The sequence below is a fragment of the Vicia villosa genome, unplaced genomic scaffold (assembly GCF_029867415.1).
Source record: "Vicia villosa cultivar HV-30 ecotype Madison, WI unplaced genomic scaffold, Vvil1.0 ctg.001080F_1_1_3, whole genome shotgun sequence".
Lineage (NCBI taxonomy): Eukaryota > Viridiplantae > Streptophyta > Magnoliopsida > Fabales > Fabaceae > Vicia > Vicia villosa.
This window is the reverse complement of record NW_026705474.1, coordinates 191,216-218,355: the sequence shown is the minus strand read 5'-3', so window position 1 is coordinate 218,355 and position 27,140 is coordinate 191,216. Positions and strand designations below refer to the sequence as shown.

Below are 27,140 nucleotides of genomic sequence, written 5' to 3'. Positions count from 1 at the left end.
ATTGTACTTTTTTTAAAGGTCGGTAAAGGTTGAACAAAAGATAGAAATGTCACAAAATGGTTATTGCAATATTGGCTTGTAACAGTAACTACATTCTCTGCCATTATTTTTAGATATGGTATATAATAGCAGCTTTTGGAAACAAGTAGGTAATGGAAGCTAAAAAGAAGAGCTAGTTATGGAGAAAATTGGTAAAGTGGGTGAGAAGAATATTTAAGGTGTCAAATTTACATTCCTTTGAAATCAATATTATTTCTCCCTCTTTCTCAAATTATGTTTTCTATTTGCAGAATAAATATGTTTCTGCACGAGTCAAGCAAAGCACATTCGTTTCTAGATTCATTAGAAGTGTTGGTCACTTTTTGTTCCTAAATGGTTTGAATCAATGGCTAATTATTAATTTAATTTCTTTTCTACATTTTCGTCAGCTCTGTAATAGAATAGGCAGTCCCTCTTTAGATAAGTGCTTCCTATATACATAAACTGTTATAAAAGTAATTTCATATTTTATATAGTTTTATGTGAATTTTTCTTTTTTAATCAGTGCTTTTAGGTTCATCAAATGACAAATGACAATAGAAAAAAAGCTACATAGCTTCATCCCAAGGTAAGCGTGATGTAAATTATAATTCTATATTTAATTTTATGATAAATATTCACTAATTATATCATTCATTTGTAGAAAAGAATACAACATAACTCTAATCATTGTGGGTAATATGTGATAAAAAATATGTTGGATATTGTCTCTGCCAATATAACCGAGTCTTGGATGCACGTAATAAAAATAACTTTATTTTGTTATTTATTTTGCATTTTGCACCTTAATGTGAATTTTCAAAGAATAACTCTATATTATTATTTACGTATTTTAGGTATTTGATGTTTCAACAGAATTAACACAAGATGATTTGTATGATTTGCGACTCCGTTGGGCAAAATGTTTTTTTGAGTTATATAAAGATTAAGTTTTATTTGGTGACTGCTGATGTTAATTGGTGTTATTATTTATTGTCAACAAATGTGATTTTGGTGTTGTCTACCGAAGCCACAACTCATCTTCTTGTGAATTGCATGTTGGTATTTCAAGTGTGGGAAAGGACTTATAAATGATTGGATATTTTTGTATGTTTTCACTTGTTTTATTGTTGTAGTAGTCCACCGTGTGTAAACTTCCTTATAATTTTGAACACTTGTGTGTATCCTAGATTAAGATTAATACTTTTGTAAATCAATTGTTCCTTTTGAGGAATATATATGTGATTCCTAGCTATTTAGTGCAATGAAATTACACTTCAATTGTTAGAAAAATATGAAAATAGCGACCTAAATGTGGTTTGTATGATGTTGAAAAAACATGAAAAATAGCAACCTAAATGTGTTGAAAAAATATGAAAAATAACAACCTAAATGGGGTCTATGTGATGTTGGAACAATATGAAAATTAGGCACCAAAAAAAAATTACAGGAAATCCACCTCGATTCCGCTAAAAAATAGCCTAATTTTTTAAGAAAGATAACAAACATATTACATCGGATCATTAAGGCAACCCATGTTGAAACCTATATTTTACAACCGACCATTGATGTTAAAAAAATATATTTTACACCATACCATTAAGACAACCGATGTTAAATATTGTAATTATTTTAAAAAAATAGAATTGAGCCCATATTTCACATCAGATATAATAGTAAACCAATGTGGTAAGTGTATATTTCACATCGGACGACTGACCGATGTAAGAAGTCTTTGATGTACTACATCAATTGACTTTACATCGGACTCAGACCCGATGTAAAATGTGCTTTTCGCCCGATGTAAAAAGTCTTTCCTGCACTAGTGATGGATTAGTTGATTTGCAAGAGATGATAGACAATAAGGGTGTAGTGCTTTTGGGTGTGGTGGCGACTGTTTTCTATTCTATTTCCATTATTTAGAGGAAAAATACGAATAAAATGAGTGAGATAAAAAAATTGAACTACCGAAAACTTTAGATTTTTCGCTAAGATTAATCTGAATTTCTGAAATTCCTATGAAAATCTCTTGGAAATTTAGAAATTTCCAAGTATCCTACTAAAGTTTTTTAAAAAATTTCCAATATGAACGTCAAATTTCAGATATCCTACTTATTATTTTCAAAGAATTTTCGGTATACTACCCAAATTTCCGGTATCATCGAAAAAATTTCAAATTTACGATTTGAAACGTGATTTTGTAAAAATTGTAAAAATACAGTAGTAATAATCTTTTCATTGAATTTATAGGGTGGCATCTTAAATTCTCGAGATGGGGACATGTATTGTATAGATATTGGGCCAATGCCCAATAGAACATTATTACTAATGGAATTGAGTTTCTTATAAAAAATAAGAGAATTTCTTTGCCAACCTCCCAACTCTCTAGCCCACCCCAGGTGAAAAACCCAAACTACCCCTGACTTCGGAAGTTCATTTCCGAAATGCAAGAAAAAGGTGTTTTCGGAGATGCATCTCTGAAAACGCCTTTTTTTTTGAAAAAATTGTCTTGTTTCGGAAGTTCATTTCCGAAAACAGCATTTCGGAAATGAACTTCCGAAATAATGCGCGTTATGCAGATTAACCAAAACAGCCCCCCTCCCCCTAATCATTTACCCTAATCATCATCAAACACTTCCAAAGGAGAAATCTCTGCAAAAAATCTGCAAAAGCAAGTGTGAAGTAGCCAAACTCTTCTTCCAAACTCATCATCAAACACTAATTGGTAAGTTTATCATTGTTTTTTCAAGTTTTAGATCTATTTGATTAAACTATATTAGGGTGTTTAGAAACTGAAAAAATCACATTAAGATAGGTTAGTACTGATATTAGGATGTTTAGTAGGCATAAAAATGGTTTTGGTTAAGGTTTTTGGGGTCTGCCATTGGAGGTTGGATTGAAGCTCTGCGCAGGGGTGTTTCGGAAGTTCATTTCGGAAAACACCTCCATCCCAGTTTTCGGAAATGAACTTCCGAACTCTATCAGAAGTGCATTTTTTTTTGTTTTTTATTTTGCCTCGCATATTAATCGATTTCGATTGTTTACAGAAACATGCAGGCAACCAACCAGCACGCATCAGACAGGGTAGGGAGACCCAGACTGCGTCGGCTAGACGCGAGCGGGTGGCGGCGCAGCTGGCATCGACACAGGGACAGGGGCGGGGCCGGGGACGCTGTGTGCGAGTATCCGAGGACGTGGGAGAGGGTACATCTGGTTCAGGATCTAGGAGTCGGCTGGCTCGGGCATCTTCTTCCCGCCAGCGAGAGGAGGAGGAGGAGGAGGAGGTGGCGGCAGTGACTTACCACGAGCCGGAGGGGGTACCGGAGGTTGACCCTCCAGCCGGGGAGGAAGATGAGCAGGAGGACGGCTATCTGGGAGGGCCCTTTGACACTTCCGTGTTGATTCACTACCACGATCACGTCGCTCGGCGGATCTGGGAGGGAGAGGTATTTTTTTAATTTAACCATTTATTTGTCACCATTTTTTATAATTTAACCGTTTATTTGTCGCTTATTTAATATATGTCGCTTATTTAATATATGTCGCTTATTTGTTTTTTTTTGTAACAGGAGAGAGAGCCGCTGAAAATGGTGAACCACGCCCGCAAGATTTCCAGTCTGTTTAAACCAGCAGCTGAGTGGTTTAACGACCATGTGCGAGGTTCAGGGCTCAGCGGGCTCTGCATGACAGTGTACACCACCATCAGCACCGGCATGCAGGGGGCATTTGTGGAGCGCTGGCACAAGGAGACGTCCTCTTTCCACTTGCCGGTTGGGGAGATGACGATCACTTTGTATGACGTGCAGTGTCTTCTCCACCTGCCGATTAGGGGGCCGCTGTTGACCCACTCCAAGATCCAGAGGGTGGAGGCCATTGAGTGGATGACGCTCTACTTGGGCATGGAGCACGAGGTTGCTCACTTTGAGTGCGCCACGACTTCTGGGCCTCATGTCCGGTTCACCACACTTAGCACTTATTTTGACCACCATCTGGACGCGGCTGCCGAGGCTGAGGGTGTGGGTAACGAGCTGTTCATAGAGTCACCGCGGCTGCGCTCTCCGGTGCTGGTACTTGCATGTGGTAGGCGCTGCATGCTTTGTGGACAAGAGTGTCAGGTACGTCGACGTGACCTACCTCCGCTACTTCATGGACCTGGATACCGTTCGCCAGTGGAACTGGGGGGCAGCTACTCTGGCATACCTCTACCAGAAGCTGAATGAGGCCTCCAACTGGAGGACGAGGCAGTTGGTCGGATCCTGCACACTACTTACGGTACGTTTTATTTTAACACATTATCGTATTTATTTATTTATTTATGTTTCGTATTTATTTTTAATATATTATCGTGTTTGTGTTTCAGAGCTGGATCATTTCCTACTTCTCCCGCATCCACGGCTTCCACATCGATCCTGCGTACGTTGACGCCATGCCCAGGGCCGCCAGATACGCTCTCCAGAGGGGGAACGATGCGGTGGGACCATACCGTTTGTACCTGGACCGCACGATGCACGACGACGTCACCTGGAGGCCGTTCGTCGACTACGCTCAGATTGTCCCCTTTGATGGCATTGCTCTATATTCAGGCTGGTTGGCATGCGGGACCGACATCATGGTCCGGTATCTCCCTGAGCGGTGCATGCGTCAGTTCGGATTCGTGCAGCAGATACCCAGGTCACCCTTTGAGGCAGCTCCCGACACAGTGACCCGAGTGCAGCTCACTGCCATATGGGAGGACTGGCAGCATCATGTGGTACCGCAGGAGTACCGTCTCACTCGGGTCACACAGGACTGGCACAGTGAGGACGGGTACGTCACATGGTTCTACCGGGTGTCCCATCTTCTACTGAGACCCGACGTTCCCGGCGCTCCTAGGCCAGCGCATGAGGAGATCCTGGAGAACCAGCAAGCCGAGGATGACCACGACATTGATCTCCTGCCGATCTGCCAGCGGATAGAGATGCTTGGGCGGGACGCCTTGGATCGGGGTGTCGTTCTTCAGGGCGGTCCAGATGCAGTCTCCGTGATGGAGGCGATCGTCACTGATGCGGGCCGTGCGGCGGGGTACAGGCGGCAGAGGAGGGCTCAGGGTGAGAGGGTTAGGCACACCCAGTAGTGGTCGGGTGGTCGAGTTTATTTATTTTTTGTTTTCGGATTGTATATTGTGCACACTATTACTATTTGGTTCGGCTTGTATATATTATTTGGATTTTATTTATCGTATTGGTATTTTCTGTTTATATGTCGCTTATTTTATTTGGCGTTTGCGTTTAATTAAAATGCGAGACTGTTTAAGAAAAAACATAAAAAAAAAAACACAGTTTCTGCATAATTCGGAAATGAACTTCCGAATTCACCCATGAGGTGTTTTCGGAAGTTCCTCTCCGAAGACACCCCCCATGAGGTGTTTTCGGAGATGCACTTCCGAATTATGGAAATTTTTTTTAAAAAAAAGCGCTTCGGAAGTTCATTTCCGAAGCAGGGGTATTTTTGGATTTTCGCTGGGGGTGACCCCCATAGGGAGGTGGCTAAAAAAATTTTCAAAAATAATATTCATAGAAAATTTAAATAAACAAAAAAATGTAAATTAATTTATTTAATAAAAAAATACATTGACATTTTAGTTGACAAAAGAAAATGTCCATAAAAAGAATTAATTTATTTGTATTTTAAATTACCTTATTAAAAACATTATTCTTGATTGTATATGAGTCAACACTTGACTAATCTTTGACTAGTCGCCATTAGAAAATAAATGAATATTCTACATCAGATCAATTCATCCATATTATGATTACTTTACTATTATTTACGAGTGCTTTCCTATTCTAGATAACGAGTATGACTTGCTGAATGACATTTTCTCACTCTCAAGCCTAAAACTCCCACGTTTTATAGCCGAATGAACTCCACACTTTGAAACCCTTCTCTCTCTCCCACTTAACTCTTTCACTGAAGATATGAATAATCCTATGTTGAAAGATACTCCTACAAACAACAACATGGATTCTTCTTCACTTTCACACACTATCACCCCTTTCCAAAATAATCATCAAACATTAACTGAGATTGATTTCTTTAAGATTTACAACAATAATCATAATAAGGTTGTTATCTCTTCATCTGCCTCTACCGCTGCTCCCTCTGTCCTTGACATTGATCATACCAACATGCCGTCTTTGCTAGATTTCAAACTAAGCGTGAGTGATTCATAATTCATTAGTCCATTTTTGTGGTTTTTTGTTTATCGTAATAAATTGTTAGTAAGTTTTGAAGCTTTTGATTTATTATCTCAATAATTTTAAGATCACCTTAATTTGTAATTGATTTTATTTAATAGATTGGCACTGGTCTCGATCAAAATCTTCTTGCTACCGATGATGATGACATGTCATCTAAATCCCATGACGAAAACACTAAGAATGAGGTAAAGTTTATAAATATATAATAAATAGTTTAATTTAATGAAATTTAACAATGTTTTTCTTTTATTCTAGGTCATGATTTTAAATTTTTGTTGTGATGTGGTTATGCTGTAAATCATTGTATTGCGTAAAATGTCATCGATGACGTTTCAACAGTAGTTTTGATGTGGTTACATTGAGGGTGCAATTTTGGTTTAAGAGACACAATTCAATGTTTTTATGTGATGATGTTTGAAATCTATGAACTGTTTTCTAGATGGCTGTTCTTCGAGGCAAACTTGCTCAAATGAAAATGGAGAACCGTCGATTGAGTTTCATGCTTGATCAGCTTCAAACAGATTATAATACCTTGCAAATACGTTTTGAGAAAATGAAGCAGGACAAGAAGGCCGAGAAAGTTGAACAACAAGAAGGGTTTGATAGAAAACTTGGAAATAAAAGGAAATTTGAGAACGATGGAGTATCAGTTTCAAGAGATTTTTTGAATTCTGGATTGGCTATTAATGCAGACACTGGGGTGGATCCTGAACCCTCTTCTTCAAAAACAAGAAATTCTGATCGATTGGGATCCCCGTCAGAGAGCAACATTGAAGTTGCCTGCAAGGAGTTAGTCCTAACTAAGAATGGGAAAGTTAGTGATGAAGAAAAGAATTACTATGGTAAAGGGACTAAAAGAGAGGATAATCTTGTTGGTCTTGCTGAGAGATTTCAAAAGCCGAGTCCTCTAAACTATGCTCCAAACTTTGTTAATGGTGATTCAACTGATGTTGCTGCAATCTTGACGAGAGCAAGAGTTTCTATTAGAGCTAGATCAGATGGAATCATGGTAAATATGTCAAAAATGTGTAACATAGTTTAAAATTGCAAGTTGCAATACTTTTTAATCTATACAATTTTGTAATGAGAAATTATTGTTATTTATTAGGTTTTTGATGGATGCAAGTGGAGAAAGTATGGACAGAAAATAGTGAAAGGAGACCCGAGTCCTCGTGCTTATTATAGGTGCAGCATGGTTAGGGGTTGCCCAGTTAGAAAACAGGTAGGCTTTCTCCTTTAAGATTCAAATATAATTTATGCATTGGAACCTCAATTCCGTAGCAGTCGCATAGACATTAAAATTTCTGATTGTTGCCTAAATTGTAAGATAGTATTTATTAAAATTTGGTATTTAGTCATTAACTTCATATATATATATATATGTGCTCAATTAACTGTAATTTAAGACTACATACACAATCAATAACATCAATTATTGACATGACATGCATTTCACTAGGTTGAATATGACTAATAGTAATATTAACTGGATATGTGTTTCATCTTTCAAGTATATTGCTTCCATGCTGGAATGTAGTAGCTAGTTAAGTTGATTATTAAAATATTTATAAACTGGCAACAAAAGTTAATGAATTTTTCATATAAAATTGACTCATATCTCGTAAGATCGTGAGTTCATATGTCAGTATAAGAAACTTATTGGCTTAAACACTTTTAAGCATGTGTATACAAAAGTTTGTTATGCATTGTAAATAAAATTTTGATATAGAGTTCAAAATTTACAGGTACAAATGTGTGCTAAAGACAAAAAAGTGGTAATCACAACATATGAAGGCTATCATAACCATACTTTACCACCAGAAGCCATGGAAATGGCACAAACAACTGCTGCTGCTGCAAGAATGCTTCTTTTAGAATCAACTTCAAGCAAAGATGAAACAACAAATGCAACTATTCCTGGTTCTACAAGTCTCGCAACTATCTCAACTTCTGCACCGTTTCGGTCTATTACACTTGACTTTACACAAACTCCAAATCCTCTACAACTCCAAATGGCTCAAAAATAGTTACAAGTTCTTTTGCCTCAACAAATAATTTATCCTATTCTACAAAATAACATTCAATATATAACTTATCCTAAATTGAGATTAAAGAGTATTTTTCAATCAATCTTGAAATTAAAGATCAAGTTATAATAAACACAAACACAATGAAAAATCATTAAGATCGATGAATAATGAGAGAACAATTGGATTCATTTAATCTTAATAAAATAAATTTAACTACTCATTTTTATGGTATCAATTAGAAAACAAGATATGTTTTTTTTTATCGTACTCTATTTTTTCCTTGATTATATGCAAGCTTGCTGCAGATTTGTGACATATAAATTTTACCTGTTTATTATTTTTCTCTTTTCTCTTTTTTTTTTTTTAAAAGCAAGATATATTGATAGAAACCAAATATTACAACAAGAACACAATAGAACACCATCCCAAGAAAATTACCCTCCTATTGTAATCTAAGTTAAGTACAACAACGGGTTATTGCTAAACTCAAAGAAATTACAATTGGCACGCGTAATTTTCCCGATAAACGACCACCTCCAAATAAGAGCCTTGCAACTCCAAACAACATCTCTTGAATTCCAAGACGAGTTATTAAAAACAATATCATTCCTCCGTAACCATATGCTCCAAAGGATAGCGAGCCAAATGATTCCCTCCTTCCCTTTTTTCACCTTCTTCGCTCTTACATAATTGCTCCAATACCGGAAGTTCTCCTTTAAGTCTTCAAAACAAAAGTAAGACATACCTATCCAATCGGCCATCTCCTTCCAAACAGTTGCGACATAACGACAATTGAAAAAAGAGTGAAACAAAGTTTCGATAGATTCCTCACAAAGAACACACTTAACATCCGAAGATAAAACAATACCTCTTTTGAACAATAAATCTTTGGTTGGGATTTTGTTTAAGAAGCACCGCCACCCGAACGCTTTGACTTTTAGAGGAACCTCCATCTTCCACACCTCACTGTAAATATAATCAAACCGGTTAGGCGGCCCGAAGGAAGAATGTCTTCTGCTCATCCAGTAGCAGCAGGAGGCTACCGAATAAACTCCATTTATCTCGTGAGCCCATGTAGCCGAATCCTGCCTGTCCGCGCACAGAGTTCCTTTCGTCAAAATACTTTTCAACAATTCCACCTGGTTTAACATAAAAGGCAGCAAATGCATGGTACACCTGCTTAAGCCACCGCCAGCAGTCCCATTGTAACAGGTGCAAGCTGCTGCGGCAGCACTGTTACGACTCAAGGAAGGAGCGGCTGTGTTGTTGAAAAACATGGAAGGTGCTGTAGCCAAAGCTGGGGAAGCTACGGTTTGCACCCTTCCTGGCTGAGTATTAAAAATAATGCCTAGGTCACTCCAATACCAACTTCCATCTTTCCACCCCCCCATAGCACCAATAGAAGCATCCTTCAAGAGAGATATGTTGAACAATTCCGGAAAAATCTCTTTTAATATACCTTCCTTCAACCAATGAGCATACCAAAAAGATATAGAACAACCATTACCTACATGAAAAAAACAATTGTTAGTAAAAAACTCCGATGATGTTTTGATCTCCAAGGATGAGATATCCCTCCACCACATCGAAGAAGACCGATCGGAATACTTCAACATAGAACAAAAGGTAGCTCTTAACTTGACATCCACATATCTCGCCTTCAAAATCTGAAACCAAATAGAGTTAGTCTCTCCAAAAATTCTCCAATTCCACTTCAAAAGAAGTGCCTTGTTGAAGTCCTCTAGATTTCTAAAACCAAGACCACCCTTCTCCACCGGTTGACACAAATCCTTCCAACTAACCCAATGAGTTTTCCAATTCCCCTCCGAACCTCCCCAAAGGAAATTACTTTGCAATTTATTTAATTCCTCTATAACTTTCTTAGGAGCCTTGTAGAAAGAAAGAGTGAAGATCGCCATACTACTCAACACCGACTTAAGGAGAGTGATCCTTCCCCCAAAACTAAGCCACCGACCTTTCCACGAATTCAACTTCTTCCTCACATTATCCATCAACGGTTTCCAAGAGGAAATCCTTCTCGGATTTATCCCTACCATTATACCTAGGAACTTGAATTCTTTCTCTTCCGATCTACAAGAAAGAAAGTTAGTAGCAACTTCCAAAACTTGCGGATTGATATTAATACCAATCAACTTGCTTTTATAAAAGTTGATTTTTAGACCCGACACCTTTTCGAAACCCTTCAAAACCGCTTTCATGGCCCAAAGATGATTCCAACTCCCGTCTCCTATTAAAAGAGTATCATCCGCAAATTGGAGAATATCTATTTCACATCTCCCGTTTACATTAAATCCCACAAAATCTCCATTTTCCACCGCCTTACCAACCAACGCCGTAAGCCCTTCCGCTACTATTACAAAAAGAAAAGGAGAAATAGGATCTCCTTGCCTTAGACCCCTCTCTACTATAAATTCTTTTGTCGGGCTCCCATTAACAAGAACCGACATCTTACTAGAAAAAATAATCAACTCCATCCAACGCATCCACAACTCCCCAAACCCCATCCTCCTCATCATGTACCTTAGGAAATTCCAACAAACATTATCATACGCTTTTTCGAAGTCTACTTTAAAAAGAAGACACTCTTTACCTTCCTTGCTAGCATAGTCGACTAATTCATTAGCAACTACAACTCCATCAAGCATTTGTCTACCCGGCACAAAAGCGCTTTGGTTAATGGATATGATAGAAGAGAGGACTCTCTTAATTCGACTAGCCAAAAGCTTAGAGATCATATGGTAAATGCTTCCCACCAAACAAATCGGGCGATAATCATCAAGATCTAACGGATTGTCTTTTTTAGGTACAAGCGTTAGAAAAGAAGAAATAATAGCCTTAGAAATAACGGTCGCCGAATAAAAAGCGTTAAAACAAGAGACCACATCTTCTTTAACAAAACTCCAACACTTCTTAAAGAAAAGGAGAGAAATACCATCCGGACCCATGCTTTTCGAACCATCACAACTCCACACCGCCTCTTTAATCTCCTCCTCCGAAAAAAGCACCTCTAACGAATCTCTATCTTCCACGCTTAGAGAATGCACTAAAACCCCTTCCAACAAAGGCCTATTAGGGAACTCCTCCTTAAACTTATGTTCAAAATGCCCTCTCACCACCTCCTTAACACCTCCGACCGAATCTACCACTCCGTCACTAGTATTTAAAGAGCAAATATGGTTCTTACTCCGTCTTTCTTTCATAACACGATGAAAGAATTTACTATTGGAGTCTCCATCATTTAGCCACCTTAACCTTGATTTTTGAATTAACATATTCTCCTTGAGTTTAAGGTTTAACCATATCTTCCTTGAAGCTTTAATTTTGTTAAGATGGACTTCCTCTTCCCACATCTCCCTATCATCCGAATCATTTAATTCTCTAACGCTTTCTTCTACTTCCAAATCCACCTTCCCAAAAATATTCAAATTCCACCATCTCAATCTATCTTTGATAATACGAAGTTTCTCCTTTAAAACAAAGTCTCCTCTACCAATAACTTCCATTCCCTTCCATTCCTCTTCCACAAACGATAAAAAATTCTTATCGGAAAACCACTCGTTGTTAAAAATAAAAGGCTTAGGACCCCAATCAACTTTTTTAGACAATAACCATATCGGACAATGGTCGGAAATATCCCTATTTTCTATCAATTGACCAACCACCCCCCACGAACGAACAATATTATCCGAGACTAGAAATATATCAATTCTACTCTTAGATTTCCCATCCCCACTAAACCACGAGAACTTCTTTCCTTTACACGCAACATCCATCAAACCACTCTCTTCAATAAAATCTGAGAAATCCCTCCATTCTACGTTACTACTTCTCATTGAACGCCCCACTCTTTCTCTATGATTCTTCACCGCATTAAAATCACCTCCCATAATCCACTCCCCATCTTTATGAAATTTTTTTAAAGCTAATAACCACAGCCACAAATCCCTCTTTAAAACAAGAGAGCAAGGAGAATAAACATTCAAAATGTAAAAAGTACCTCCTTTCCAATCGACCTTCGAACCAAGGTATCCCTCTCCTCTGAAGCTAGCCAAAACCGACACTGTTTTGCTATTCCAAAGAGTCAATAAACCTCCAGACATTCCAACCGAAGCCGAAAAAGAAAAACCACACTCTTCCTTTCCCCAAAAACTACCAGCAACTGAAGCAGACACCTCCTCCATTTTAGTTTCTTGAATAAGGAAAAAATCTGCTCTCTCTTTATTGATAATACTCCTTATCCTCTTCCTCTTGATAAGACTGCCGCCTCCCCTAATGTTTAAGCTTCCTATAATCATTTGAAACAATTTAATTGCCCCTTCTTGCCTTCCAATTTCTTCACATCTTGCTATCTGTTATCTCCTCCCGAGCCCACTCCAATTTTGAGCATTGCTTTTTTCAGTTTTAAATCCCCTTCAGAACCAAAGTTAGATAAGAGTCTTGAATTACATCTGATAATATCTGAATTATCAGGAAGGGAACCTAAAGGAAATTTTTTTGCATCCAAAAGCTTATCTGAGGAAACCGAGTCAACTATACAACAGGGGAACACGCTGGGTTCTATACCAGGTTTTTCTCTAGCTGGACCCACCTCGGAATGGCCCACTTCTTTCACCATGACTTTCTTTTTTAATTTCATATTGGGCCTTGGTAAAGAATTATGTAAAGGCCCATCCGCCACTTGGACCTGCTTCATAGCAACACTTTTATTACTTGGGTCCCTTCCAAAATCTCTGTCCACCTCACTATTAGAGTTTAAAGACTGAACACATCTAGGTCTAACCTCTTTCTCCCCCACCCCCAAAAGTTGAACCGCCGTATCCCTGGTAGAAGATGTAGGATCTGAAAACGTGTGTTCAGAGGACAACTCCAAAAGCTGCTGCCTAAAACCTTTTTCCTTCTTTTTATCCTCCAAAACCGATTGTAAAACCCCATCAAAAGTCTCTTCTGCTCCTTTTGAAAGTGACCCTCCATTCAAAAAATTTTCAGAACTTTCAGAAAGTTCTGAACAAACCCCTTTGGTAAAAGCTTTGACCTTAACCGCCTCCTTTGTCTGCTTCTGCACATCCTCTACTACTCTGTGCAGAACAACCCTCCCTTTGTCCGATGGTTCCATAAGAGACTCCGGGATAAACTCCCCGTCTTCCTCTTCCGCCAAATCCAGCGACGCAGCTATACTCGACGAACTCGACAATGAAGATGATTTAACACTCAACCCTAATTCCTTCTGAGCAGTAATCCTAAGGGGTCCGTATGTATCTTCCCTGAGATTTAATACGAAAGATTTTCCATCTATCGCTATCTGTAATAACTCAGGTAAGGTGAAAATTGCTTTAACCCTCACCAAAACCCTAGCTATGTCCATGGAACTTCCAGTCATGGTATTCTCATCCAAACAAACGAAAGATCCCAACCTGTTTGCTACGGATTCAAAAAACTCACTACACCATGCATGACATGGAACACCATAGATTCTAATCCACACCACCCTTTCCATGTCTACATCATTTTCCTGCCAAGGTTTTATAGATTTAAACCACTGTTGCCACCACCATTTCCCTTCTTCTACCAGTTCTTTTATTATTCCTTCCTCCATCTCCTCTAGCAAACAACGATTAGCACCCATTGGGTCCGTATATATATATATATATATATATATATATATATATATATATATATATATATATATATATATATATTCTTAATCAAAATTGGTTTCTCTAAATTCAAAATTAGTTTTCCACCATGAGAAACTTAAATTTGATTTTTCTTTGAATTGGAATTGATTTCTCTTAAAGTTGAAATCGTTCTTGTTCATGTTTCAAAGTCACAAATCGAAATCCATTTCTCTCAGGTGAAATCCATCTATTCATGTTTTGAAGTCAAGAATCGAGATCAATTTCTCTTAAAGCCGAAATTACTCTTCTTCTTGTTTTGAAACCATTCTCGTTCTCGTTCCAGTTTCTCTCAGAGCCGATTTCGTTTATATTTTCATTTGTTGATGTTATTTACAGAGTTAGATATTATACTCTCGATATTTAATGCTTTTTTATTTTGTAGACACTTTATCTTATTTGTCGTTCAGTTTATTGAAGTAATTGATTTGAGACATATATGAGTTTATATTGCATTTTTATTGATAATTTCCACTGCCATATGTTATCCTAAGGGAAAGTGAACATGCGATGACAGGTCAGGTGTTAACTATTTTAGTTTTAAAATCTCATGTCTTACAGATGAGCAGGTGTTTGTTTATGTAAGGGTGACACCTCACGTGTTTAAGTGTTTATTTAACAATTTAGTCCTTAAATTATGCGCGTAAAATTAGAGTGTTACATAACTAGGTTTTAACATATATTTCCGACCATTTTCAGAAGTACGGCAAAAACATTTTAAGCTCCTAATAGTTTTACAACTTCAAAAAGATAAAATAAAAGGCTAAGAGCTTATGGTATATTTTGTCTCTAGAAAACAAACATGTGTCATAATATAGAAAACGAGCATTTATAAATCTTTTATTTTATATTATGAATATGTTTGGACAACCTTTTATATTTGTATGCACTCAAACATCTTTTATTTAATCCTATTATATTCTTTATGAAGGTTCATGAAAATCAGGCCTTTACTTTCATCAAATGTTTTGTACTTATTGCTTTTTGTTTAAATACAGCCTTGGCAACATCATTAGCATTTGATTTCATTTGTGATTTAGGGATTATTGAACATTGGATTGTAAGGACTGAAATGGACCTGTGCATATTAGAAGCATCGATGCATTTCAAGCTTCTATCCCATAGAAGTTATTATTTTAGTCACCATTTAAGAAGCCACTAGAAATTATGTTGTGAGATTTTATTTATTTTTCAAAAAATATAACATCTTTGTGAAAGAAAACAAGCTATATATGTAGGAAAACACATGCAGAGGTACGTGGTATCAAGGTCTGTGGATTATTAATTTTGCAAATTTTAATGTGGAACTTATGATCTTTATAATTTATTTTCTTTCCATTTATAAATAGGTTGAGATCCAAAGCCTTTCTTGTACATATAAATGTAGCCATGCTCGTGTTGTTGACTTACTCCATATCTAAATGGAGTCCAATGTGGTGTAGATGCTGAAGAATTTTTTTTTTTTTTAATAAGCAACTTCTTTTATAAAGATGGAGTACTAGGGGTACTCCAACCCTTACAAAGGAGACCAAAACAATCTAACAAAACACAGTATTAACTCAGGGACATAACAGTGGGTTTTTGAACCAATCATAAAAGCTACATTTGATCCTCTCCTTGCTTTCCATTGCCAACCACTACCATGAGCATTTCATAATTGAAAAGAATAATTCCTCTACGTCCAATTTAGCATTGCTGAAAATAATGTTATTTCTCATGTTCCATATACTCCAACATACTGTTAGCCAGATTGTGACCACTCTATTCCTGATCATATTTCCTTCATAAGCTTCCACGCAACAAAGCAAATGGTTGGAGCAGCGTTTTGGCCATCCAAATCCAGCCACAAATATATATTTTGCCATAATATTCTCAGTTGGGGACACCGAATAAAAGCATGGGCAGCATCTTCCTCGTTCAGTTCACAGAAAACACATAGCATCTCCTCCTCATTTTGGATTATTCCTCTTCTTGCAAGCTGCACCCTAGTTGGCAATCTATCCCTTAAGAGTCTCCACCCAAAAATACTCAATTTGGACGGAACTTTTGCAGACCAAATTAATTCCATGGCTTGAGTAAACTGAATATTCATCTCTATCACATTTGGTTCCTGCATGATAATTTTATATCTTGAATGCACAGAATAACAGTTTGAGGAGTCATAAGGTCACACATACCTATCTTCGGCTGATTCATTAGGATAAATGCCTGCCAATACATTGCACAGCTCCACTAACTCCTTGTCCGCAGCCTCGCTCAGAACTTCATTATACCGTAGTAGATTCCACTTCCAACCCTCATCACCCCACTGCCCCATATTGAAAACACAATCTTGACTAGATCCACTCTCCTCAAAAAGTGAAGGGAATTGCACTGATAGTCTTCCATTGCCCAACCAACTATTCCTCTAGAAGAGAATATCCTTTCCTTCCCCTAGCTTAGCTTTGATATTCATTATAACACTATTCAGGTTCTCACACAAACTTAATATATCCTTCCACCATAATGATTCTTTGCTATTAGAAGCCATATCTCCTACTTTCCACAGCCTCTCCCTCATATTTCCATACCTAACCCACATTATTCCATTCCAAATAGCAGCCTCCTCCTCCACAAACCTCCATATCCATTTGCTCAATAGTGCTTGATTGAAGATTGCCACATCTTTGACCCCCAGCCCTCCCTTATCTTTTGATCTACATATTGTTTCCCATTTAACCCAAGCTATACCCCTCCTCTCACCCACACCATTCCATAGAAAATTTCTTTGGATATTTCTTATGGCCTTGATGACTTTGATTGGTGCCTTGTAAAACGCTAAATTAAAACTCGGCAAATTCGACAGCACGTTACTTAACAAAGTTACTCTTCCACCTATTGATAATAACCTGCCCCTCCAAGATCCTAATTTAGCTTTTAGCTTCTCTAACACCGGTCTCCAAAAGTTGGTTCGTCTGTGGTTACCTCCCACCAAAAAACCCAAAAATTTGAATGGATACATACCTGTTTTGCACCCTAAAAAAGACGCAGCAGCTTCCAAGAAGTACGATTCGCAACCAACTCCATAATTCTTGCTTTTAGTGAAGTTAATTCTAAGCCCTGATGCCATTTCAAATCCCCTAACTAGGGCTTTTATGGTCCAAAGGTTTGACCAGCTCCCATCCCCAAGAAGAATTGTGTCGTCTGCAAACTGGAGTAGACTATAGTTCACATCCTCGGATACTTTGAGTCCTGAAAACAGCCCTGCATCAGACGCATTCCTGACCATACCCGCGAGACCCTCTACAACAAAAGTGAATAAGAAAGGAGATAGAGGGTCTCCCTGACATAATCCTCTTGTCACGTGAAAGTCTTTTGTTGGGCTCCCGTTTACCAATACTGACATAGTACTTGAAAACACTGCTGCTTCCATCCACCTCATCCATCTTGGTCCAAAACCCAGCCTCTTCAGCATGAATCGGAGATAATTCCAATCTACGCAATCGTATGCTTGCGCAAAATCCACCTTGAATAAAACACACTCCTTCTTATTTCTCCTAGCATAATCTATCAATTCATTAGTAACAAGTACCCCATCCAAAATTTGCCTTCCCGGTATAAACGCCGTTTGAGTGTGTCATACCAACTTCCCCATGTACTTCCTTAACCTTAGTGAGAGAACTTTAGAAATTACTTTTAGAAGGCCATTTGTGAGGCATATCAGCCTGTACTCCTCAAGCCCCATAGGACTCTCGCATTTAGGGATGAGGGCTAACAATGAAGCTGTTATTGCCTTTGGTAACTTCCCTCCTCTGTAAAAGTCTTGCACAAACGCCACTATGTCTTCACCTACTGAATCCCAGCAAGTCCTCATGAAATCCAGGTTAAACCCATCAGGCCCAGGGCTTTTGTCTCCTTCCCCTTCAAACACTGCAAACTTTATTTCTTCCTCCGTCAATCCTTCCTCCAAACATGCTGCTTCTAGGGTGGATAGCCTTGCAAACTCTATACGTCTCAATTGAGGCCTAGGATCTGTAGTGCCCTTGAATCTTGCTTCAAAATGCTTTTTTACTTCATCTTTCACCTGTTCAACCGAGTCAATAACCACTCCCAATCTATTCTTAATCGATACTATAGCATTCCTTCTAAACCTTGCCCTCATAGATGCGTGGAACAGTTTAGTATTATTGTCTCCCTCCTTAACCCATCTAAATATGGATTTTTGTTTAGTCATGCCTTCCTTAAGATGGATATTCCTCCATATAGCTTCCTGCTGGATCCGACGCTCCTCTTTGACCTCCTCAGAAGGTTCTTCATCATTCAACAGCATCATGTTATCTTCTAATTTGTTCATAGCTCTAACATCCTGCTCAACTTGCAGATCCACCCATCCAAAGACATTAATATTCCACCACCTTAATCTAGCTTTTAGAAGTTTTAGCTTCTCCTTAAGCACAAAAGCTTTGCTCCCAACAACCTTAAAAGATTGCCATTCAGATTTTACAAAACCCTTGAACTCCTCATGATCAAGCCATGTTCTGAAAACTTTGAAAACCTTCGGTCCCCAATCCACCCTACTCACCTTAGTCCAAACTGGTTTATGATTAGATATGTCTCGCATACCCACCTCTTGTGCTACCACCCCCCAGCTTAGCTCCATCCCTTCTGACAAGAGAATTCTATCTAACCTACTTGCTGCCTTTCCATTCGGTTTAATCCATGTGAACCGGTTACCAATTACTTGAACATCAACTAACTGCATTTCCTCAATGAAGCCACTGAACTCCCTCATTTCCACCCTTCTACTATCTCTATCCTTACCTTTTCTTTCCTCCCTATTCTTGATCGAGTTAAAGTCCCCTCCTACCACCAAACACCCTTCTTCCAAAATTTGCTTCCAGCCTATCAATTCCTTCCACAGCTCTCTCTTTTCATTTATACTACAAGGGGAGTAGACATTGATGAAATAGTAAATCTTACCTTTGCTCACAGCCTTGACACCTAGATATCCTTTTCCTTTGAAGCTGAACTCTGGACACAGAAGATCATTCCTCCAAATTGTTAAGATACCCCCAGATCTCCCTATAGCATTTGCTGCAGACAATCCAACCTCCTCATCCCCCCACAAGCTTTTGACCACACTACACTCCATATGTTGTACCTTTGTTTCCTGGATAAACATGATATCCGGTTTCCTTCCACGCAGAGTTTGACAGATTTTTCTCCTCTTAGCGGAATTTCCGCACCCTCGAATGTTGTAGGTTCCAATAATCATCGATCCACTTCAACTCCCTCCTTCAATCCTTCTCTTTCACTTTGGTCCCTAGTCTCCATATCCCTGATTATGATTTCAAAAACCTCATCGTCTTCATCTCCCTCGACACCCAGCTCCTTAATTAAGTTCCAGACTTTTTTGGTACACTTTCTATCACCTTCCATGCCCTAAAATTTCCATTCAAAATGCATGAATCCGATATTGTGTCGCTAGAGCCAGAATCATCTTCCACAAAGCCCCTCCTCATTCCAACCCTTGAAGCACTTCCTTTTCTTAATTTACTTAATTTGGGACATGCATCTTGCCCATTATCAAGAATAGGACTTTGATTAAATTGGGATTACACTAGCGCCGTGAAGTAAGAGGGTGCATACGGGATCTTCAGAGATTCATAGATGTTTGTCAAATCCTTTTTCTTGGTCTGGGCTTTATTCCTTAATGGGCCTAGAATTCCCAACCTTGCTTTAACATTAGTGTCCAGGATGTCTTTACCAAGGCCCACTCGTTTTGGTTCAGTTTCCGAATGGTCCGCAACACCTGGTCCCACACCCTGTTGACTTACAACTTTTGACTTTAGGTTAGCTTCCGAACCTTCTCTCTCTTCATTAATTGTTAGCTCTTTCTCTGCATTAAATGATGGCTTAGCTAATGCCCTTTCACACTCAACATTAATTACAGACAACTGTTATACCCCAAAATTTGCCCGCATTTTTTTCAGAAAGAAGGCAACAGACTTCTGTCTAAAAATTGGGAATTTCATATAATCTTGGATTTTATTTCACAAATATCCTGATTTTATGAATACTCAGTTTTTAGAATTTTTCTTATACGATATTTTGGTTCGCCGTTGAATTTACTCTTACACAAACGCCAAGTACTGTTTATCACTTCACACACGCTGTTTATTTGAGATTTATTTGCAGATAAATAGTACTGACGCAATTGGTACTGAATTAAATTTTGCAGGCGCAGAATCCAGGGATTCAGACTGTACTGGTAACAAGTAAATTATTATTAGTTTTTTTGCTTCCCACTAATTTTTGTACTATATTATTATTTTCAAAATCTCTTCTATTATTTTCAAAATCTTTTCCTTTCTTTTCAAATCTCTTTCTTTCAAATCGAATCCTAGCTTTATTCTATACATCTCTCTTTTCAAACCCTACCATACACTTTCTTTCAAATCCTACTACCACTCAAATTTTCCTTTTTTGTACGGAATCACTTCATTCCCCAATGTCTCTATCCTTCTTTTCACTCTATAAATACCTCTCACTTTTTCCATAAATTCTCACATCAAATTTCAACTCATTTCTCAAACTTCTCCCTCATAATTATTTTCTCTTCTTCCCCGGCAAAAATGGCAAAGTGGATGGATACGTGTTTTCTTATGGTCATCACTGTCTTGGTGGTGATCATGTCCTTTTTCTGTCTGCATAGTCCTGAAAAATGCGGACCTGGGTTGCTTACACTCCCGTTCATATATATGTTGTTATTTATAGCATGGGTTTTTAATCGTCATTTTTAAAGTTTGTCGTATCTTTCGCTTTCAAATAATGTACCGTTCATTATATTTGTCGTGCTGTTCATTATATTATGTAATATTTGTACTGTCAGTATTAAATGTCGTACTATCTGTCGTACTGTCGTTTAATTATCAAGATAATATTATGTGTGTTTATTGCTAGTTAAATATTTATTTTTCTGTGCATTAAATATTTTTCAAGGTTATTATCGGTAATTTCGTTCGCGTACAGTATATTCTATTTATTTATTATGTTTGTGTTTTTCTAACAACTCAGGTAAATAAATTTTCACCATTAACACAACAAAAAAAAACAAAAAGAAAAAATTAACTTTAACTGTTGAATTTTCACTTTAACCGTTACGTTAATGCCCGGACAGCCAGTTGACAGTCAAACCCGGAGTCAGCACGATTCTCCGTGTTTTGTACCATCAATCAAATCAATCTTTTGCATTTCAAAATTCCAAGATTTTTGTTCTAGAAGTCTTCTGATAATCACATGATCAGTAGAGACTCAGCACTGCACAAAAATCAGGTACGTTTAACTGTCTCCTACACAAACAGTCCCTAACTAGGGTTTTTGTTTTTTTTAGGAGAACAAGTTTTTTGAGACCTCAAATGGATTTCATGAACCTCCATATGTCTCAAAGTACCACCAGACAAATTTTCAAACTTCAATTCACTCAGACGCACAGTCAGCAGTTCAAACAGTCAACAGACGACCAGTTTGACCGAAAAGTCGACAGACAGTCAAAAATGAAATTTTTTGTCAACATCCATATTTTGTCAAAATATTCATCATTTGATCAATGGTTGATCATAATTCATCAAGAAAAGATCAGAAATCAACAAAACCCTAAGTTTCAAAATTAGGGTTTTCTCCTAAAAAGTCAACTGAACTTTGACCGGCCATAACTCTCTCCCCGTTCATTCAAAAAATTCCAACCAAAGCTTGTTTTGAAGGAAATTCAATTATCTTTCAAATGCAATTGATCCCATGGTCATTGGATTCACCATTTGAAAAATATGAGCTCAGACATTACAGGTCATTTTCAAAGTCAACAAAAAGTGGTTTTTTGTCAAAGGCCATAACATCAAGAAAACTTCTCCAAATGAAAAAAAGTTTCCAAAGTAGCTTGTATAGGACATCTTGAGGTTTCTAAAAAGTACAAGAACTCCTTCATATGATCAAAATTGAGGGATTTATGCCTTGTTGAAGTTGGCTATTTTTTGGGAAAATGCATGAAACCAACATTGATCAAAAATGTTTTTTTTCCAAAAGAGGCCAAGTTTTCATGATCCAAACATGATTCTAATGATGCTAAGGGCCTCCCACGACCAACCTAAGGCCCATAACATTTTTATTTCTTTTTTAGTTTAATTTTATTACATATAAAGTTAAATTAAAAAAGAAATGGTGTGAGATAATGATACAATGCTTTGTTCTTAAGCAAAAGCCATCAAAATTGATTCAACTCTGCAGCATAGAAGTACATGGCAGGCCTAGAGCAAGAGGGATGAAGAAATTCAAAGCCATGGCCAAAGAATTCAAAGATTTTTAATATTAAAAAATCAAAAGTTCAAAAAGCCATCAATGCTTGATAGCTTAAGTTTGCAGCACATTCATTGCTTATAAATGAAGTAGAATACTTCAGTAGAACAACACACACGAAAATCCACCAAAGGATAGCTAAGAAAACTCACAAAATTCTCAAAAAATTACCAAAACTTTGTAATTTTCGTTTTCTTGTTTCCAACCATTATCAATACAAAATAATTGTCCTAATCATCTCCTAAGACATAATGTAGTAGGTGTGGATCATTACTCATGGCTAGATGCTCATAAAACTCATGTTCCAAAAGTAACATATTCATGCATATTTTCAACTTTTAATATCTCCATTATAAGCATGTTTAAATGAAAACTAATGCTTTTATTATCTTTTTGAAATCATATGGAGTAGATTTAACGTACCACATGTAAGCTTAAAGCCCTGAACTATGGTGTGCCATGTTTGAAGCTCAAAGCTTCAATCTTTTCGTTTTCACATTTAACATGCTCAAATGAAGAAACTAACCCCATATTCATGTTCAGGAGGAAATTTTAAGTGGATCTAGGCTGGTTGTTTTTTTTGTTGATTCCATTTTTGCAGGTTATGAGCACATGTAAGTTATGGCGTTTCTGCGAAGCAAAAAACGACGGTTTTAACCGCCATAATTCGCGAATAAAAAAAATAAAGGAGACGGAGGTTGAAGACGACCACGCGTCCAAGCATGGTTCGTAAGTCAAGGCTGACTATTCCCTCCGCTCGCGTGGCACTTCCTTGCTGGCCAGTCAACGTTTCAACTCTGCCTCCCTCAGTTTCCATTGGTCCACTTTGGCACGTGGGGCCCAGCCAGAATTTTGAATTCTCTTTGAATTCAGTGCAATTAATTCCACCATTGTATTATGTGTTCTCTCTTTACAACCATTGGATTAATCTGACAACACATCCAATGCACCAAAACACACAACCATACCATAGACCCTCTAATTAACCACACAGGATCACAGTTTTAATTTATTTTTCTATTTTATTTAATTTTCTTTGCAAAATTATTTAAAAATAGTTTTAAAAATCAGAAAAATATGCAAAAAATATTTTTAGGTTGATAAGATATTGTATTAATTTTTGACACAAAAATATTTTATTTTTCTTAATAATTAAAAATATTTTGTTTAATTAATCAATATATGTTCATATATTTCCCTTTAAATATTTTTAACCTACAAAAAAAAATCAAAAAAATATTTTCTTTTTATTTAAAATAAGTTTATATATTATAAAATAATTTTGTACATATTTAGAATATTTTTCTCTTTAAGTTTAATTTATGTGTATAATTATTTGTGTAATTATATGTTAATTAACTTAATAAATTTCCAAAACAACTTCAAAAAATCCAAAAAAAATTATTTTTTATTTTAAAATTAATTAACAAGCAATATGAACATATTTTAGACTTAATTTTTAGGTTTAAATTTTATTTCTACCTTTTTCTCATTTAATTAAATTAATTATGCATTAATTCTAATTAAAATCAACCATCTAAAAATCCAAAAATACTTCCCTTTATCTTATTGCAATTTAAATTCATAGATAAGTGTATAGGTTGTCAAAATCATGTAAATAGCGTAGTTTACATTTCCCGCACAATCGATGTAATAGCGTAGATTTACTTTCCGCATTTTACATTCCCGCACTTTAATTTCTGTACATATAAAACTGCGTGTATGTCAAAAGATAAAAACTGAAGCGTTAGGTCACTAATTTCAAAGACAAAAATATCTGAATCAGAACACGATCACACTTGAACCTCTTAGGGTAATCCCTCTGTTACTCTTTTCAAAATCAATTCTACTGTTTCAAATACAATTCAAAAAATTTCTTTCTGTATCCAGTCAAAGAAAATTTTCTAAAAGAAAATAGACAAGGACCTTATAAATTTAGGGTAGATCTCCTAATTGCTTGCTCAAATCAAAACAACAAATGTTTCACATATCACTGTTTTTCAAAACAAAACTTTCAAAAAAGACAATACTTTGTATATATCCAAACAAGGATCATTACGAAGTTAAAGATCTTTTTTTCAAAACATCTTTCGAAAGATAAAACACTTTGTATACATTCGCACAAGGATCATTACAAAGTTAATTTACAAAGGTATTTTAAAACCACATACAAGCATTTCAAAGCAAGACAAATGATTCAAACAAGTGAGCTAAGCAATTAAGAGCCCATGGATAACCATGGATACAAAGGGGTGCTAATACCTTCCCTTTGTATAACCTACCCCCGAACCCAAAATCTCTTAAAGGTCTTTTTCTGTTTCTTTTATAAACCTTTCCTTAATTGGATAAAATAAAAGTCGGTGGCGACTCTCTGATTTTCAAAACTCAAAAATAAAAGAAGAGTCAGTTCGTATCTCACGAGAAAAAACCGAGGACGACAACAACACCTTTTCTTTAGCTGCTTCTAATCCTGCGACATTTATGTTGGAACCATCACCCTTTTCATTACCTACGAACGTATCCGCCACCAAACTCTCCTCTCCACGCCCTTCACTGACATCTTTTGAACCTACGTCTGCATTCCTTGATTGAGTTGACACGTTGCTTCCCTTCCAGAAGGATGTTTGCTCATTGTCACTTCCGCCATCTTCACTTGAGTTGCCGTATCCGTCACCTTCCTCTTGACTCTCCGACGAAGAATCCTCCAAATATTCCGATGGACCTCTTCGTTTTTTGTTTAATATTCTCTTCGGACCATGCATGTCCTCAACCAGTTTGACACAATAGATGTGATTGTTGATTTCCACATTAAACACCTCATTCAACACCATTGAAGATTTGGTTCTTATTAAGAACCTTGCTACATCTAGCTTTGTTTGTGCTCAAGTTTCCTCGTCTACTCTTACGTAAGCCCCAACACAACCAGCCAGCAACTTAAAGAAATCTGGATTCCTCGCATGCCTTGGTAATCCATAGCACCTTAGCCACGTTAGCCTCTCATGCCTTGGTATTTGTTGCGGGCTTGTGTGTTTGAAAAAGGAGGTACTTGGGATAGTTATCTGCCTTTGATTGAGTTTACCTACAACAACAGTTATCATTCGAGTATTGGTATGGCTCCGTTTGAGGCTTTGTATGGTAGGAGGTGTAGGACGCTGTTGTGTTGGTACGAATCTGGTGAGAGTGCTGTGATTGGTCCAGAAATTGTACAACAGACTACAGAGAAGATTAAAATGATTCAGGAGAAGATGAAGGCTTCTCAGAGTCGTCAGAAGAGTTATCACGACAAAAGGAGGAAAACACTTGAGTTTCAAGAGGGAGATCATGTGTTTATGAGAGTTACTCCTATGACGGGGATTGGTCGAGCATTGAAGTCAAAGAAGTTGACTCCGCGTTTTATTGGACCATTCCAAATTTCTGAAAGAGTGGGGGAAGTGGCTTATCGTATCGCTCTACCGCCGATGCATGCAAAATTACATGATGTGTTTCATGTGTCTCAGTTGAGGAAATACATTTCAGATCCGTCCCATGTGATCCAAGTAGATGATGTACAGGTGAAAGATAACTTGACGGTTGAGACTTTACCTGTGAGGATTGAAGATAGAAGACTAAAGCAATTGCGAGGCAAGGAAATAGCTTTGGTCAGAGTGGCTTGGGGAGGACCAGCTGAAGGCAATGTTACCTGGGAGTTAGAGAGTCAGATGAAGGACTCTTATCCAGAACTTTTTACCTGAGGTATGTTTTCGAGGACGAAAACTCTTTTAGTGGGGGAGAGTTGTAACACCCGTATAATTTAATACTAATTTAATTGGAATATTGAATTAATAATTAGAATTATAAAGGTTTTGTGGAAATAATAGAAAATAATGGTTTATGGCATTTGGGCCATGTGAGGAAATAGTAAAAGAGGGAGGGTGATTTTATAATCCTTTTTACTAAATTATTATTATTTTTCATAAAACAATTGGGATTTGGGAAGGAAGAAAGAACGTGAAAGAACAGAGGTTTGGAACGAGGAACGTGAAGGAGAACTGTTGAGGGAAAGATCAAGGATCAAGAACAATTGTCTAAGGTAAGGGGAGATTCTCCATTTAATCTCTATTATCGTGTTATAGGTAATAGTATAGATTGGTAGTATTGTTTTGATCAATGGTTTCCATGTTCTGTGTTGTGTTCGTCTCTTGGATTGAAATTTTGGACTGATAAATCCCTAATAACTGAGTAGATCTAGAGTATGATGAACGAAATTGATTATTAGATCATATACTGTAGTTTCTGGGTGAATTCGTATGCTGTTATGAGATGAATTTTCTGGTTTTTAGACCCAAATCGCAGACTGTGCAGGTGAAATCGCGAGGAAGATGAATGGTAAGTTGCAGGTTTCTGTGAACTGCTGTCCATTCACGTATGGTACGCGTATGATACGCGTATGGGGGTGTGGTACGCGTATGGTACGCTCCCCATGGTGCATCAGAATGTGCCCTTCTGCTGGTACGCGTATGGTACGCGTATGATGTTGTTTTGTGTAGAAATATGGTTCTGTCCATACGCGTATGATACGCGTATGGTGTGTATGTTTTGTCTGAAGTTGTGCTTCTGCTTGTACGCGTATGATACGCGTATGGGGCGTGTTTTTGTGAAGTTATGGCCCTGCTGGTACGCGTATGGTACGCGTATGGTCAGCGTGATTGACAGATTTTGTTGTTTTGTGATTTTTGGAAGGTTAATGGCGTGTAACTTTCGAGCTGGTATATCTGTATGATTTATTATTATATGATTATTTGAATGATGCAATCTAATTTATATATATATGAACATACTTGTTGATGATG

General features: G+C 37.3%; 1 protein-coding gene across 1 annotated transcript; it reads left to right on the top strand.

Moving 5' to 3' along the window:
* The first annotated feature begins 5,975 nt into the window (after positions 1 to 5,975).
* On the top strand, positions 5,976 to 8,284 carry LOC131633145 (probable WRKY transcription factor 31). Its single transcript, XM_058903866.1, has 5 exons — positions 5,976 to 6,215; positions 6,356 to 6,442; positions 6,697 to 7,266; positions 7,366 to 7,479; positions 8,003 to 8,284. Exons 1-5 carry the CDS (start codon positions 5,976 to 5,978, stop codon positions 8,282 to 8,284), a joined length of 1,293 nt encoding a protein of 430 aa, XP_058759849.1.
* The last annotated feature ends 18,856 nt before the right edge of the window (positions 8,285 to 27,140 follow it).